The sequence below is a fragment of the Balaenoptera ricei genome, chromosome 9 (assembly GCF_028023285.1).
Source record: "Balaenoptera ricei isolate mBalRic1 chromosome 9, mBalRic1.hap2, whole genome shotgun sequence".
In the NCBI taxonomy this organism is placed as follows: Eukaryota; Metazoa; Chordata; class Mammalia; order Artiodactyla; family Balaenopteridae; genus Balaenoptera; species Balaenoptera ricei.
In genome coordinates, this window is record NC_082647.1 from 24,530,272 (window position 1) to 24,547,898 (window position 17,627).

A 17,627-nucleotide genomic window follows, 5' to 3' on the forward strand; every position below is an offset into this window, starting at 1 on the left:
GGGCCTCTCACCATCGTGGCCTCTCTTGTTGCGGGGCACAGGCTCTAGAGCACAGGCTCAGTAGTTGTGGCTCACGGGCCCAGTTGCCCCGCGGCATGTGGGATCTTCCCAGACCAGGGCTCGAACCCGTGTCCCCTGCATTGGCAGGCAGATTCTCAACCACTGCGCCACCAGGGAAGCCCAAGAAAAGTCTTTAAACAAAGTAATGCCCAGTAGTAACCAAAGACAGGAGATCCTGAGGATTCTGTAGCTAATAAATCATTTCCCACGGGTGAGCATACAGAAGACATTTCCAGGAATGCAGTTTAAAGTTCTAGTCTCTTCATTTAACTAAGAGGTCCTTTCCTAAGAAGGCATTACAATATACATCATACAAATACCACATTTCGCCAAAGAGCTATATGGTCAGCTCAGCACCCTGATGGTCCCTAAAGCACAGAGGTACTCTGCACAATCTGCAGATAAAAAAACCAAAAACCCATCAAGAAGAGCTCTTAAGTGGCAGCAGGGCGAGTGCTACCTTGCTGAGAACAACTCAGCGAGTCTCTAGAAACAGGCCATGCTACAGTCATTTCTGTTAATTACCTTCACCAGACAAGGGAGTTGATGAGTCAAGCCAAGGGGTCGAGGGCATCTAAAATGACCCTTGGTCTCCAGTGCACACTGACACACTCCTGGCCCGTCTAAGTGGGAGAAGTCTTACTTGGAAAAGGCATGGTCAGAAAATACGAGCCATTCAAAATATCACTCGATTTGGTGAATATCTTTCAAGCCATTTATTCAAAAAATGTACAGCCACATTGATGGTAACAGCTGGCACTGAGAAAGCAAGGACAAGCAACCTCGCATAAACCTGTCGATTTAAATCACAATGCATTCACAACCTTAGGGCCTGTTTTGATCATTAATGTAAAGGACTCTTCTATAGCGTGAGTGAATCACACTAATATGAAGTGGAAAATGTGGAGATGACAAAGGAAATGTTTACAAAAACCAAACTAAAATACATCAGAGGTAATTAAGAACAAGAATCCCCAGACTGCCAGCTTTGTACTTAACACAGCGGATTAAGTAACACATGGCAAAAGTATTTTTAAGCAACAGGACAGCCCTGTGATACAGCCCGTGAGAAGAGTGAAAGAATTTTCCTCAAAAAAGCTCCATGCCCTTGAAGAGCTCTCACCGGCTGAGTGGAGCACGGCTTCAGCTGAGGAAGGCTACACCCGGTACCTTCAGGGACCAGTCCTCAACCTGTGCTCCTCAACCTGGGCGGGGCCCTGGCCCAAGATAAAGAAGTGACCTGTCCTTCCCCTTCTCCCAGAAGCCTCATCTCTGACAAGAGATTGAAGAGAAAGGACAATCAAGCTCCACACTGGCTTAGCACAGTTACCTATGACCTCACATTGTCTGTGTAATTGAAGAACATGTAATCTGACACTGGTTTATCTGAAGAACAATCTGATGAAACATCACTTCACAGGGACATCTCAAAGACTAATGAGATAATGTCTAGAGGGCTGAAGGCAATCAGAGGGCTGATCCATGGTGCTCTTACCACCTGCGGCTATCTGTAGATGAGGACGATGCGGCTGAAGAGAATCAACTTCTCATAGCAGGCAGAGTACATGTTATACACAAGAACTGGCATATCCCAAAAAGCACCGTGACCCTGGCTATCTACACATGATTCAGTACACACAACAGGAAAGCGGGGTTTCCAGATGCCTTGTAATTCAGAATCGTGATTAAAAGCATAGACATCTGGGGTAAGATACCTAATTCCTATGAGTTTCAGTTTCTATGCCTATGAAAATAGGAATGATACATATATCTTTCAGGGTGGAGGTGAAAATTAAATAAAGTGAAAACAAAATTCAGTATTTTTCCATCAAGAAACAACTCAATAAATGACAGCTCTCCTCTTTAGACTAGAATGAGCATTATATGAAGTGCCTTAAAAAACAGAAGTCTTTAGTTCATGCTACATATTGGAATAGCATGAAAATCAACATAGGTACCCACCACCGAAGAACAAATGAGCCATATCTTCCATAGCTGATTTAGACACTCAGAGTATTTTATCCCATAGAAACAAGGCTATTAACAGTGGTTGGGTTGCCGGCCTGGTTCATAAAAGCACATTAACCTAGAATAGAGATAATATCGTTTACATACAATACCAACCATTCTAGACAGACCAGATTTACCATGAGTTCAGTTTTGAACCTGCTGGAATTGTAAATCTGGTACACATGGAAATCATTTCCACCCACCCCAAAGAGCCCCACGTCCCCAAAAGTACAACCCTCAAGTAAAACAGGTTTCCAAAAAAGAACAATCTAAAACAATATGAATTAGAAATAATTCCCTAATCCATAGCCCAATAACTTCCCAAATGTCTGCATTTATCAAGAAAATTACCCAATTTTTAGTGCCTAAAGAGTCAACCTAGTTTACGGAACAAATTTTAATGGCATAAAAATCATACAAAGTCAGCCGTTGGTTTACAAATGAGCCTCATCCCTCAAACTTACTTCTATCAACAGAAAGAGTGGCAAAACCTTTAGGGAACAGACGAATTGGGGGGTACAGTTTCTGGAGACAGATGCTCGTCCAGGCTCTCCTATCTATTGCCAGGGCTGAAGCTTCATCGCTTCTTGCAATTTCATCTCATCCACCATTTTTGACCCTTCAATTGTCCAAACAAGTTACAACTTTGAACACAATGGTTCCCATGGTGATAGAAATTTTGCAATCACGGGACAGGAGTTACAGTGATTCATATGTCACTTGTAAATGCTGTATTAAACAGATTAAAAAATATTTAGAGATTTTATGAAATAGCTGGAGAAAACTCCCAGTGAAGATCCCAGCTATTATTACCTTATTCCACTGAGAGCAAAATGACTTAGGCACACAAACTCCTGCTTTCCTTGGGCTGACCGTCTCTAAACATTAAGAAAAAAAATGTACACAGAGAAAGAAACTGCTCCTGCTGTCAGAAGAGGACCTTAGCTCTGGTTCTCTTAGGAGGGCATCTCACCATCTTATACTCACTAAGGATGCCATTCTGGAAAACTAAGGGACATGTTGAAGTTACCAAGGATTCCATGCATCCACTACACTGGGACCATGAAGAAACCCAGAAGAAATTAGCAAGACAGTTCTCTCCTCCATGCATATTCCTTAGTCATATTTTAGTGAAAGCACAGATGGCAGATGGTAAACAAGGGATGGGGAGGGCATTCTACCAGGCAGTATAGCAATTCAGACAGCTTCTGAAACACTTCCAGGATACGCACATATCCTACCTCTCCCTTAAACCAGATAAAACACACACACACACACATACACACACACATATACATTCCAATACAAGCAGATACACATTTTGTGGAAGCTGGAACCAGGTGACACCCAAATCTACACAAGGGGTTGATGGCAGTCAAATTAGTTGCGCACTGATTCACATCTCTTGACCTCAGACCTGAGAAAGTCAGGCAATGCTAGATTCTAAACGAAAGCAGTATTGTTAAACAAAACCAAACCACATAACATAACAGGCACCTGGAAAAACATGAATGACTAGTATTATCCTGGATTCTCTCATCCATGAGAGAGGAAAGGCAAATAATATTCCCAGTTCACAAATGCTAAAACCAAGGCTCAGAGAGGTGCCTGGTTACTTTAAGGCATTTAGCCAGAATTAAGTCTTGGGAGGGAACCAAAGTGAATTTCCGTAACTGAAATGGAGGCCACTGAATCTAACAAAGCACCTCACCGCTTTACCTTCAACCCCAATGCTCTACAGTCTAGAAACCCCTCCAAACTGTCTTATTATAGACTCTCTGGGATGGTCAAATAATAGTCTGGGCAGAGAAGATGATTTTTACCTCCATTATCTCGTTTAAGCTGTGACAGGCTGTACTAATCAGCTTTCGTGCACAGGCACACACAGGCACACATGCTCCCTCTCGGTGCCTCTTAATCACCATGTGCTGCACTGAACAGCTGCAGAGGTCTGAAGGGAACTGGCAGAACTGTGCGATGATGTGCTAGCCGCCCCCCTGAGGCAGCCACTGCCCTGTCTGCTCCCAGACTCCAGAGCACATGGGTGGTTCGCTATCGCAACTGATGGGCCCAGAAGACAGGCAAGTGGTTTCAGGTGGCGAGCCAGGAAAAAGCAGTTTGCATCAGGAATGTTCCAGCCCAGCAGAGCTTAGCTGCATCCTTCTCCCTATGCAGGGATACAGTATTCATCGTTTACACAGTGTCACCGTGGGGGACAAAACTTGGGCTCAGCACAAATAGAATCCAATCAACTCTGATGCAGAGGAACCAGTAAACGAGTTTTCTACCACCAAGGAGGAGCCTAATTGCTTAAGAATTGCCACCATATCTGACACTGGAGGTCAGTCCTTTGATCCTGAGACAGAGGACTTTACAAAGGCCCAGCAGGCACACAGTGTTTGAGAGCAGAGGCCTGGGCTAACTTTCTAGAACCATTCAGCAGCTGCTACCCTGAGCTGTGATCTCTGCTCCTAGGGACGAAGCACAATCAGGGAAGGGCAATATTCAAACAAACCAGGTGGATGCCAGAATACACACCACACAACTGGCTGTGCATGAAGCAAATATGCGCTGCCACTCCTTTCAGTGTGGTTTTGGATGGATTTCAATCGAAATGAACACGTGCAGGGGGAATTCCTTGCTTGTCTCTATGCCATTGTTTATGAGCCAGTAAATCAGTGATATGGTATCGACTTCGTGAAACAGAGACGTCAGACATTCAATCAGATAACAAGAGATCTAGAAATTGAAAGAGGCTTAAAGCCATCATTTGCACTACACTTCATGAATGAATACAGCATTCTGTCATGTTTTATACAATGACAAATGAGCCTATTCTCTCAAGGAATCTGAGGAGATTAATAATTGTTTTAGGGAATCCAGTTTGGTTTCTCTACCTCAAAATTAGCAATTTCATCTTTTGCCCAGCTTCAAAATCTCTTGCAATAATTTATCATTCTAGTAACTACGGTATATAATAAAATGGATTATATTTATATTTATTTTACACTACTTTGACAAACCTCTCACAACTCCAATCATTTAAAAACCTGCATGTAGGTAAAGAATGCTAATATGGCTTCAACATGTTGACGTCAGACTTAGAACCAAATGGCCTTACCTTTCTGAACCTATAATGAAAGTTGGCCCAAAACATAACACTTCCTGGAAGAATCCCCACCGACGGAAAGTAAGGAGAAGACAAATCACAGTCTTTCTCTGAACAGATTTCCCTCAATTACCGCAGGAACTATTCTATTCATTTCCTCTGTTTACCCAGGACACAAAGAAATGTCTGGGATATGTAGGTTGGGGAGGTCAGGGAAAATCCAGGGAAGATCAGAGCCTCATTGTCAGCTTCCCAGAATAGCAAGTTGTGCAGCAGGTCATAGAACATCCTGATCTAAGAACACAAGGAAATGCCCTCTGAGGGCCTCTGAGCCGCTGCACTACACCAGAAGTCTCCCAACGAACCACCAGGAAACCACACCCTCTCTTCCACAAAAGGCAGGCTCCTAGTCCAGAAGCCCTCTTCTCCTCAGAAACAGGGGAGTCAGAAAAAAGCAGCCACTTTCTTTCATTAGCAAATCCCACAGCCCCGACTTTTAATGCAAGTGGCTGGAGAGAAGCAGAGAGCTACTCTGCTTTAATGGAAGTGGATGGAGCTCAGGGCAATATGCAATTACTGAAACTGGAATTGAGCCTGGACCCTGGAAAGAACATGCCGTGAGAGCCCTGGAAATCACACCGTGGTCAGGGCCCCAATTTTAAACTTCTCCCAAGGGATGCCACTTCCTGAGACAGAGGCACACCTCTCTTCATATCAAAGTAATACCGCTTGACTTGGTGGAGGAGAGTCATCTGCTGGTCTCTGGGATTCCATCACAAGAGCCCAGATTAAAACAACCCCTAACCACTTGCAAATTATGTTTCTGCCATCACTTACCTTTTTCCCAATAAGCTTCTTTCGCATAAATTCCCGGGCTTCAAACATATAGGGAATGTCATAGAGGGGACGCAGTTTCTTGTTCTTATCCTTAAAGCAAAATAAAATACCGCATCAGGAATGGGAAAACAAAGCAAAAACTGACACATGAACACAGCCAAGAGTGTGAGATAATGACAACACACCTGAAATATGCTCTAGCTCCCAGTATCACAAATATTGAACAATTGCTAGATATATAGTAAACGATTAACAAGTATTTGGTTGAAATGCTTTACAGGGAACAAGATTATCTTTTTTCAAATGACAGGGTCAAAAATAAGCAATGGAATGTTTACACAACTGGAAACAACCTAAATGTTCATCAACAGGGAAAGAGTTATATAAACTGCAGTATAAAAGAAGCTCACTGAGTATTAGGGCCCCTCTAATATTTACAGATATACTATAAATCTCCTTCTATTACTCTGTAAGCCTTTATTAAGCGCCTACCAACTATTAGCCCCAGACAAAGCACTATGTAAATGTATGTTATACTCTTGGACTTAAAATCCTTGTAACCTAACAATAACAGAAGAAATCCTGCAGATATGAAGTAACACAAAGCAGTTCTGAATAAGTGCTAAATTATGTGATATAGACCAGGGACTAAGTGTTATTAGAATTCAGGGAAGTGGAAAGAAGTAATCAGGAGATGTTTCATTGACAAGGTGGGACTTAACATGAGTTTGCAGGATAGGAAAAAACTAGAAAGAAAATTAGAGTTGGGGGGGAAAAAAAAGACAAGCAAAAGGAGAGAGGCAGGAATAAACAGTATTTCAGCACACAAATACACAGCCAATCCCCTCATTATTTCTTGGGGCCCAGATTTCCCCCAAAAGAGGAGCTCTGAGCAATATAACTGAGATGATGAGAGAGGGTCCAGATGAAGGCAACAGAACTGGGAATTGACAGGAACTTAAGAGCTAGGAGAATCTCTTTAAGAAATAAATAGTGACTGACAAGGGAGTGCATAGAGGGGATAAAAGCGAAGGAACCCGAGAAGTTTGCAGTTGGGGGGAGGACAGCGTATGGAGGACTAGAGCTTGTGTACAAGAAATTGGGAGATGTTGGCTAAATTGGTTGGTATGATTAATGTCTCTCCCGCTAGCTCCTAAGTTGCATGAGAACAGAGACCCTGTCCTTTTCTGTTGTCCTTTGTGATCCCAGACCCAAATATACAGTACTTCCCTCATAGTATAAACTCAAATACTTGGATGTACTACCACAAAAGAAATATGCAGAATAATATACAAGAACAAGTATGCTAGAAGGATAGGACTGCATGAACAGATATTTGGGGGGAAAAAAATTCAGAAAAAAAGGAGAAAATTAAGCCATAACCCCTAACCTAGATGCACACCATTGCTTCCCCATCCTGTATGATTAGCCCACCTGGCCTCAACTTTGCTTTGCCATCTTTTACACACCTGACACAACAAGATCTCTATATAATTCATTCTATACTTAAAGTATTCAAATTATGTTTTCTTAAATAGCCAACTACTCTCAAATAAAGAACATTTATCATTTTAATACCCCCATATTTAAAGTAATACTAATGACAATTCTGAGGTCAAGGGCATAGAAATAGAGGTTTCCTCCTAGACCCAAAGCAAGCCTTGGTGTCCAAAACACATCATTTAAACATTTCAATTCACTGATATCACCAAGAATGTGCATAATTATTTGAGTTCGAGCTTCACATTCACCATCCACCTGTCTTCTAATTTCTCTGGCTTAAAAAAAAAAAAAAAAAAAAAAGGCAGCAGCACCATTTTCGTGCTCTTCAAAAAACTTAAGGCACCTTTAGAACTGAAGGTGAATCTTTATCCTTTCTCAGAGTTGATGCGTGGGAATCTCCACACTCTGAACAGGAGCAACTGGGATTTCCAAACTCTGATCAAAGTCATGGGGAACCATGATCACTGCCTAATAAGTGAAGTACGGCCCGAAACATGAAAATTTTTAAAGAAATAACATAACACTGAGTTTTCCTTAACAAGGAAAAGGAGACAAATAAGAGCTGCCTGGCTAGAGGGAGTGCTGGCTAACATAAGGGCAGATGTATAGGATTATGGATATTTTATAAGCATTCAGGCAGCCAAGTGAAAATAGTGGGTCACTACTGAGGAGCCCTAAAATAGTTTATGATGACACTATTGATAGCGTAAGAATGTTTGCTAGACAGAAGATGCTAGGCGCCAGTAATGAACAGGATTTTTAATAAAGACAAAAATCAATGGTTATCAGAATCAGCCATCAGGAATAAAGAAGTCCCAATGTATTCATATTCCCCTAGCGATACAAGGCAATCTATTCAGAATAGCTGTGTGATTCACTAAGTGAACAACATTTTTTTAAATGAATTGAACAAAATAATTGACATTTCCCTTACACAGCCTTATGATGTGCCACAGAACCTGATATCAGAACCTTATCTTATTTATTCTGAAACACCACAGAGGTTTAAGGCAATGTCACTTGTTCGGAACTCCAAAACAAGGAATGGTAAGAAATAGTTTCAATAGGCATTCAAATGAAGATCATGGGATGAGATACACCTAAATGTGTGAACATGGCAGTGTGAAGAAGAAAGATGCTCGACAGGACTGGGCCAAGCCAAGATACTCTCAAAAGAAGGAAAGAAAATAAATAGTATACCAAACATTCCAACAAAAAAACAGGGTGACTTGAGTCTGATTATATGTCTCTCATGAAGCTCGGAATGAACTAATAGCATGGGCAGAAAACAAGATACCACAAGTGAAAACAGAGTCATCTTGTTACTCTAACCCTGAAGATCTAGTAGCTACTGACATCTGCAAACATCTTACGAGAGAGATATTAGAAGTCCCTAAGAAACTACACAATAAAAGCAATTCCTCCAAATTACCAGGTACATAAAAGCCTTTGAAATCTCTAAGAGGCAATTGAGGTATGGAATGTATTCTGAGAAAACAAGACTTTAGCTGAATCTTGCCTGCTAAAAAGGACTATCTAGTTTAGATTCTAATCTACATGGAAATACTTTAAAATTAAAAATAGAAAAGAATGCTTGATTTATCTGGCGGGCGGATAATACACAAACCAATATGCGCTGTAATCACTGTTCATCCTGAGAAGTGACATTGTATGTAGGCTCTGCAATGACTCATGTTAGAGATAACTTCAATCATCTTTACCTCTCCTTGGTTTGGGAAGGAGGCCCAATCTCAGCATCTAAAAGGCATGCCTGGCATTTTTTTTTTTTTTTGAACAGGAGCTTATCATGCCAAAATGAGGTCTCTGGTTAATGCTCATCTGGAGGGAATGGAAGGGACCCCTAATCAAGGTCTTATTCTCAACCCCATTTCAGGCCAAATTTAATCTAGCCCATCTAACAGCCAAAAAACTGTAGCCAAAAATTTTACTGGACCCTAGGATCCTGCAGGATTTCTTAACACAAGGCTGAATAAACACAAACGATGAAAACACTGATGAATGTGGCTTCACTAAAATTTTAAAGAGTACTTTGCTGAAAAAGCATCATGAACAAACTGACAGGCCAAAGCACAGACTCAGTAGCTGATAAGTGAAACAAGGTAAAGACAAGGCAGAACAGGATACGAGAGAACTGGAGTACTGAGCCACAGCTGTAAACTTCTCAGTGAGGCCTACCCTGATCACATTACATTTTAGCAAAGACTCAAAGGAGGTATGGGATGTAGTCATCTAGAGACAGGCAGAGAGGACAGCCAACGCAAAAGCCTTGAGTTAGGAGAGGACTGGTGGGTTCAAGGAACAGCAGAGACATCACTGTGGCTACAGCTGAGTTCGAGAGGGGAGAACAACAGACAAAGTCACACATCTGACTTAACAGCTGAAGGAATTACTTTGGTCACTGTGCTGAGAACAGACACTACAGCAGGGAAGAGAGAGAACAAAGGGAGACCAATTAGGACATTATGGCATTAATCTGGGCGGGAAATGATGTTAACATTACATCAAGGAAGAGCAGTGAGGGGGTAAGAAGTGGTCAGAATCTGGGAATATTCTGCAAGTAGATGGATGAAATGTGAGATGAGAAAAAAGGGAGAAATCGAGCATGACTCCAAGGTTTTTTTTTTATCTGAGCAAATGGAATAATAGGTGGGGTCATCACCTGAGATGAGGAAGACCACAGGTAGAGGGAGGTGGGTGAGATCAGGAGTTTGGTTACGGGCCTGCTGAACTCTCAAGTGGAGGTTTTGAGTAGGCAGAGTGGAGTTTGGAAAAACGCTCTGAGCTGGTAATTTACATTTGGGAGTGGTTGGCATATAGGTGGTATTTAAACCTATGAGATTGAAAAGGACAGAGGCCTGAGGCATTATAACATTGAAAGGTAAGGAATAAGAGAAGGAATGTATAAAAGGAGACTGAGAAGGAGCAATCAGTGATCTCAGCAGGAGGAAACAACCAATGTTATTTCCTGGAAGCCAAGGAAAGAAAGTGAATTGAGGAGGGAAAGATCAACTGTGTCCAATGTACAAGGCAAGGCAAGTGAGCTGAGGACCAAGATCCGCTTGTTGGATTAAGCTAAGTGTGGCTCGTCTGTAACTTGGCAAGATTAATCTTGGTGGAGCAGTAGGGGCAAAAGCCTGCCTGGAACTAGGAATGGGAAGAGAAGAAGTGGAGGAAGTGAGTACATACGGTACTTCAGAAAGTTCTGCTACAAAATACAAAGAGATTATGTGGCAGCTGGCAGAGGAAGCAAGGTGAAGAGAAGGGGTTTTGGTTTTTTGGTTTTACAGGGGCGAAATAACAGGCAAAGGTCCTGTGGAAAGCAAGTAAGTGAAAATGCAGAAGGAAGAGGATAGAACTGTTAATGCATAGGTAAGGAGGGGATGGCTTTCCATAGGAGCTCCAATAATTCACCTTTAGGTGTGTGGATGCAGATACTCTTAGGTGGGTACACGTGGCAGTGAGAGTTGTTGGAAGGTCTCTCATTACTTTGATTTACTCAGTAGAGGAAGGAAGAACAAATCAATAAGAGAAACTATCTAACAGAAAAATTGGCCAAAAGGTACGAACAGGCATTTCACAAAAGAACTGCAGCTGGACATTAAGTGTATGAAAAAAGGTATCACTTCATTAATAATCAGGGCAATGTAAGCTGAGATACTATAGGACATCCAATATATTGTCAAATTTTAAAAATGAGGATGAGGGGAAATAGGTGTGCTGTAACCACTGATGGGAATATAAAACGGTTCAACCACTGTGGCACTTTCACATGGTGCTACTCGGCATCATCTGGTTAAGGCTGAAGATATGCATCACTATACTTAGGAAATTCTACTTACAGGAGGGTATATACCCCAGAGAGGTCTCACTCATGCAAGACAAGGACCACAACGCTCATGTTAACGATGTAAAATTTACAGTCGGCTCTGTACAGTCACAGAGCAGAACAGAGAGCAGTTAGTCTGAGAGCAATGCAATAAATGAACAAATGTGAAAAACAACACTGAGCAGGAAAACAAGTTGTAGAATGATAATGATTTAAATACAGACTAAAAAAAGACACAAGCAACATTATTCCTAGAGCTATGTAAATAGCCAAAGTATAAAAATACCTAGAAACGGAAGTCAATGGTTAGTTAACTGATGCAGGATGGGCAGAGAAAGAAACAGAATGGGAGAGAAATAGGGTCAAGGATGAGTCCACAGGGACTTTCAACTTCATCTGCAAGCTTGTCTCTTTAAATGACGATCTGAAGCAAATGTCGTATAATAAGAAATGTTTGTTCTGTATCATTCTATAACGTTGGGGTTTTTTAAACCAAAAAAATGTTTAGGGATAGGAAACCCCCAAACCTTGTTTGGCCAACCTTTCCCTTGGCTCACAATGTCTAATACTTTTATTTCTCTCAGAGGCAGAATAACCTTCCATTCTTTTCCTCACAAGAAATGCATGAAATTCCTTTTTCCTTCCCTCAAAATGATTTTCTTTCATAGATGTATCTTTCCATGAGGCAGAAGGGAATAATTTAACTACCAACATGCTCTCAAATAACCAGGGTCAAAAACAAGTTTGATTTTTTTTTTTTTAAAGGAGGCTTGAAATATATTAAAAGTAGCCAAGCAGAATTATACTCTACGAAGATCTTAAAACAGATGGCTGAATTAAAATAAGAACAGACAGGATCAGATTTAAATGGATAAAATTTCAAACAGTAAACGGACCAGTCCCAGTTGCCCTGCCACACAAGCTATGTTAATAAACAAAGGCTGCAATTTCCGTTTGAATTATAGACTTAAAATAGGAACATTACCACATGCCCTGGGCATATTTACAATCAAGGACCGTTCAATTCCCTTGGCATCCAGGAGACACAATCCACAGGGATATCCACTATTTACTATCCTTAACATACACAATAGCACATTTTATAAAAGGCAGATCTAACTAGATAGAAATCTATAGTCAGCAGCTGGGGAAAGGTTCAAAATCGTAACCACCTTGGCCAAATGGAAGATATCTTGCTCCACTATACCTATAGGACCACACACAGAAGATTCATATACCCAAACACTCCCCAGGAATTGTTTCAAAGAAAAAGACACTTTCACCTTATTTCCCAATTAGCTCTATTTCTTCCTCCTAAAAACATCTCTCTTAAAGGTAAATAGGGTCTATTAAAGAGACAAGGTCTGGGAAAGTCCCAAATTCACAACAGTGAAATACATTTCAGACATATCTCCAAGGAGGCAAAGGAGAACGGTAAATAAAAACAAATCAAATTGAAAAAATATTTTTTTAAACCTGAGATGTGATTATAAAAATTCACAAGTGTGAGAATGTAAGAGGGCTGGACTTTGAACCCCGTGCTTATGCAAGATACTTGGCCCCTGAAGTGTCTTGCTGCTTTTATAGAACCCTTAGTTTACTACACTTCTCTCATACTCTGCGACCCACTGTTTCTACAACCACCCACTCTTCATCAGACCTAGGAAAAAAACACTCGGGTCTGCTTCTTAGAGTGTTCAATTCATTATGAAATGGATTATGATCCCCAATTACAGCAAGGAAAGTGAGGCTTACAGTTAAGTAACGTGCCTCACTTCTTGTTAACACGCAGAGCAGGGATTCTGATCCCAGCTATCCCAGAGGCTGAAGCGGGGGAGGGGGGGGGTGCCCGCGGGGGGTGGCAGACACTACCCGTTCTTGGCTTCCTAGTGCCAAAAGGCAGTCATCGCCTGTCAGTAGTCGTCGGGTTTAGTGTGGGAGCTTGTAAACACGCAGACTGCCGGGCCACATCAGGTATTCTGATTCTGCAGGTCTGGAGTCATGTCCCCAATTCTGTATGTTTAATAAGTAGCGAGAAGGACCGTGGGTCACACTTTGAGAAACGCTGCAGAGCGCCTTTTGAGCACTTTGGACCCACTTAAACCAACGGAAATAGAAGAAAAGGGACTCCAAAGGTTTAAAGAGTCACAAAGCAACACAGAGGAGCTTGATTAACATCAAAGTGGCTAAATAAGTAGGCAAGTAAGTAAATACCTGGGGAACTCACTTTCTTTCTGCACATGTAGCTGGAGGTAACTTGAAATACTCCTTAAACATCTTTACAACTAAGACAACTGGGAACATTCTAGTAACGGTGGGAAAACAAGATTACCAAATATTTCTCTACCTGCCCATGCCAGGGAACAGCAGAACAGGCACACCCTCCCCTCACCCCCTGACACCCAGTGGTCTAGACCTACACTAGCCACAGTGACAGCAGAGGAAGTGGCAAGCCGTAGAAATTGCCCCAATTACCAATCTCCTGGCAACTTGCCAGGAGGAGCCGGGTTTCGCAGTATCCAAAGAGGGAAAGGAAAGCAGATTTCGGCAGCCTCACGTCCTTGAAGGGACTCGCCTGTCATCTACGGTGCACAGTGCAGGATTACGTTCCAAAGGAACTCGCTCTTCCCCAAATCAAAATACCTTTTCAAGACCATCATGCAAGTGGGAAAATATCTGTCTCTGGAGATTGCTCTCCTACTCAATTACATCAGCCAACTAAGAGCATTTTCAGACGTTCTTGCTATTTACTGCACAGATGCAGTAAGGACAGGCGAGGGAGGGGGCAGGAGAAGGAGGAGGCCAAACATTAGGTCTTTTCACCCCCCCCCAAGACCCTGTCAAGACTTTAAAGAATACTTTTAAGGCTCTAAGGGCTCCAAAATCATTATCCAAGGCACCACATGGGGTGCCTGCACTTAGCTACAAATTCTTCTGCAGGCATAGGGTCTGCCCCTCACAGACCTCAAGGCAAAAGAAGGTGAAGGGCTCCCAAGTACGAAGCTATGCAACCAGCAGTGAATCGCCTCCAGACCCAGGAAGAAAAGGGAAAGTGCGAAAGCCCTCAGAGCCCCGCCTCATCTTCTTTTCCCAGCGCGGGGACAAAAACTCTCCCCGACCCAGTGCTCTGAAAATAAAGATCCGCTCCAAGGGTGAGTGACGCCTGTGCCACCTTTCCTGGAGGAATGGTGAGGATGCAGCCGGTAAGACTGGGATAATGAGACAGAAAGGGCATTGAATCCTTGAAGAGAACAAAGCTCAGTTCAGCACTCCTGAAGTTAGACAAAAAGAGCCATCCCGGACATGAAATCAAACATTCCTCAAGCATTTGATGGCAACAAATGATCAAGAGTAAGCGGGTAGCTTGCTGTCATCCAGAGAACAGAGGCCTAGGTTCTCAACAATGATTCTGGCACCAGCAGCTCCTGGCTGCCAGCTTGCCTCAGTTTCCTCTCAAGAATCAGCAAGTTAAGAATTACCTGGCATTATATTAATACATAACTTCGCAGTGAAAACCCATGCAAAAAATGACTTGAAAATCCTGTAAAAATCAGGAAGGGACTAAATATATTAGTGCAAAATCAGGCTCAACTCTTAAGTTTGCATTCCAGGAATATTTCAGGTAATATGAACCCCATGGGGAAAAAACAGATCTACACGTGTTACTAAGAAACAAAGCTACTTGGCTAACTTTTACAACATCTAATATGGATGTTAACGAGAGCTAAAATATCAAGAGACAGAAGAGATAAGCCGAAGTTACAGCACTAATCACTTTCTGTCTTGCGTTACTATAATTTAATTACTTCTTGTAGGTCTTATCTTTCCTACCAGACCACAGGAGGGAAGATCTGTGAGAGGAAAAAAGAGCTTAATAATAACTATGAAGTGCCTAGTATAGTGCCATGTTCATAGAAAATGCCAACACGCAGAGAGAATAAAACGGGGAATGCAAAAAGGCCTAGCTAAAAGATTTATTTTTCTAAACTCAAACTGCATTTCTGATTAGGGGAATAAGCGGAACTGGTCAGTATATAAAGAAAACTTTCAAAGAGATGGAGGAGGCAATATCACTGTGGATCCGTATCGCCGTTGCTAATGAGTATCTCATATAGTACCAGTTGAATGTGAACTATTTCTAATATCTCTACCTTCTGGCAACTTTTACCAGACATGATTCTATACTACACAAAGATAAGTATATTCCTGAATAAAGATTAAAAAGATTCTAGACTAGATATCTCACTGTACAACCATAAAATCTAGGCTCTTTGTAAGCAGTGATGCAAAAGCAGTACTCCTGGTAGTTTCAATGTGTTATGTTAGAAAAAAAACAATTTTACAAAATCTGAATAATTAGTGTTCTCTTTTGACCTGGCCAAGACTTTAAGGCAATCCTCTGCTCGCTACAAATTTGACGTAATGAATTCAGTTACTTGTGATCTTTGAAATAACCCACTCGCAAATCTATCATTAGCTAATAGTTATCCTTACAGAACATGTATAATAATTCAAGTAAAGCTGAACTGATACTGTTAAAAAAAAATCAAGTGTGAGAGTTCAACACTAAATAAAATGATAGTAAGCTACAATATAAAAAGGGATAATTCCATTAATGTGGACTCCAAAGTACCACCATCCCACCTCCCTAAAAAATTCACGAATTTGAGATCATACTAAGCCTAAATTGCCGGGGTAGCATTTTTTGTGGTTAAGACAGAAGAAAAGGATAGTGAAAGATTGTACAGCCCTTCATTTGTCCTCAAAAGGCTAGTCTGTGACAATACTAAGAGGTGTGAAGTTTTGCTGAATGACGCACTCTTCATATGCTGCTCAAATGAGCAAACGAAGCCGAGAAGAAATAAAAATAGTGTCTCTCTATTAAGGCCTCTTTCTACAGAGCTAATAGTTCTGAAGATGGAGTGCAAACACGAATCAATGTTAACGCGGGAAACACCTTCATTGGGAAGGACACAAAAAAATCTACAAATAAGAAACCAGAGTTTAAAAGCAGAAGAGAAAATGGGGGTCTTCAAGGACCAGAGCAGGCCTGGGGGTCTGTAGGGTCATGGAAAGTCACAGGGACCGGCATATCTCAACTGGCTCTGCCCCTCTGCAACTTCTTTCCTTTTCACTGGAAGCTCCTAATTAACCAGTTGGCCCCAAATCTTGTTTTCTAGTAATGGAGAAATCGTCTCCCACATTTCTCACCCTTCATCCCCAGGCTAAAAATGGAGATCCAGTGCCCTCAGAAGAGACAACTCCGTTACTTAAAGTACAGGCTGCAAGCCAGATGAAATCCATCCAGCACGGTGATGTGCCACCGGCCCTCCCACAGTTCTAGAAGAGGAGGAAGGCTCCGGAGGAAAAGAAAACAAACCTCTTGCAATAGGAAGGCAATTTTCTCTGTAACAGACAGCAGGCTCGGGTGAGCCCATTCAGAAAAGAATATCATTTTGTTAGAGAAATGCTTCTTTGTGAATGCCTTCCCTTCTCCACCGTATTAAAAAATAATAATTATTATTAAAAGTTTCTTCCTGGAACAGCACAGAAGGGAAAATGATGCTGGGTGTGACACCATTATTTAGCTGGTGCCAGAGGAACCTCCAATTGAGCCAGATTTCCAGTCAAATTTGTGCAATAAATTGTGGTGCATTTCAGAAGCACAGGCCTGAATTATGTAAGCGCACAGCTTAGGCCTCCCTTTAGACACTGAGATCCTGCCTTGCCAGCTACATCACTACAAGGTCTAAATCAGGCTGCCAGGTCTAGTGCCATATATTTTATCTACAAAATTCAAAGTACTCTCAGCCTGTGTTTAAATACTCAGCAAAATGGGGCCTGTACTTTAGGACAGATATCATTCTAACCCTACAAAGATGACTCTTTCGTACTGTACAGTCTGTCATCAATCAGAAAAATATAACATCTATCACCAACTACCACCATGAAGAAGTATGGGCAAATGAAATTAGCAGAAGTGTGAACAGCACAGACATTCAGAAGCAGCACCCAGGTGGCAAGGCAACGTTATTATATATACATGGCATGGCTTGGCTGACGGCAGAAAGAGACCTTGACAAGGCTGACTCCAGACCCGGCGGAGGCTGCTCCTGGGAAAGAGACTGGCCCTCCACCCAGATGAAAGAGACATACTCAGGGATGTGTCGGGGTTGTTTGGTGCCAGTTGCTGGCACCTAGTGAACCAGTAGACAAGTGACCAGATCTCCAGAACAGCCAGGTAAAGGTCAGAGGCAGGAG

General features: G+C 41.9%; 1 protein-coding gene across 1 annotated transcript in view; it reads right to left on the reverse strand.

Moving 5' to 3' along the window:
• The window catches only part of SND1 (staphylococcal nuclease and tudor domain containing 1), a 412,864-nt gene that overhangs the window by 248,077 nt on the left and 147,160 nt on the right, over positions 1-17,627 (reverse strand). Inside the window, exon 11 of the mRNA XM_059933468.1 lies at positions 6,017-6,106. Within this exon, the coding sequence (XP_059789451.1) occupies positions 6,017-6,106 (90 nt within the window). The remainder of the gene's footprint in view (positions 1-6,016; positions 6,107-17,627) is intronic.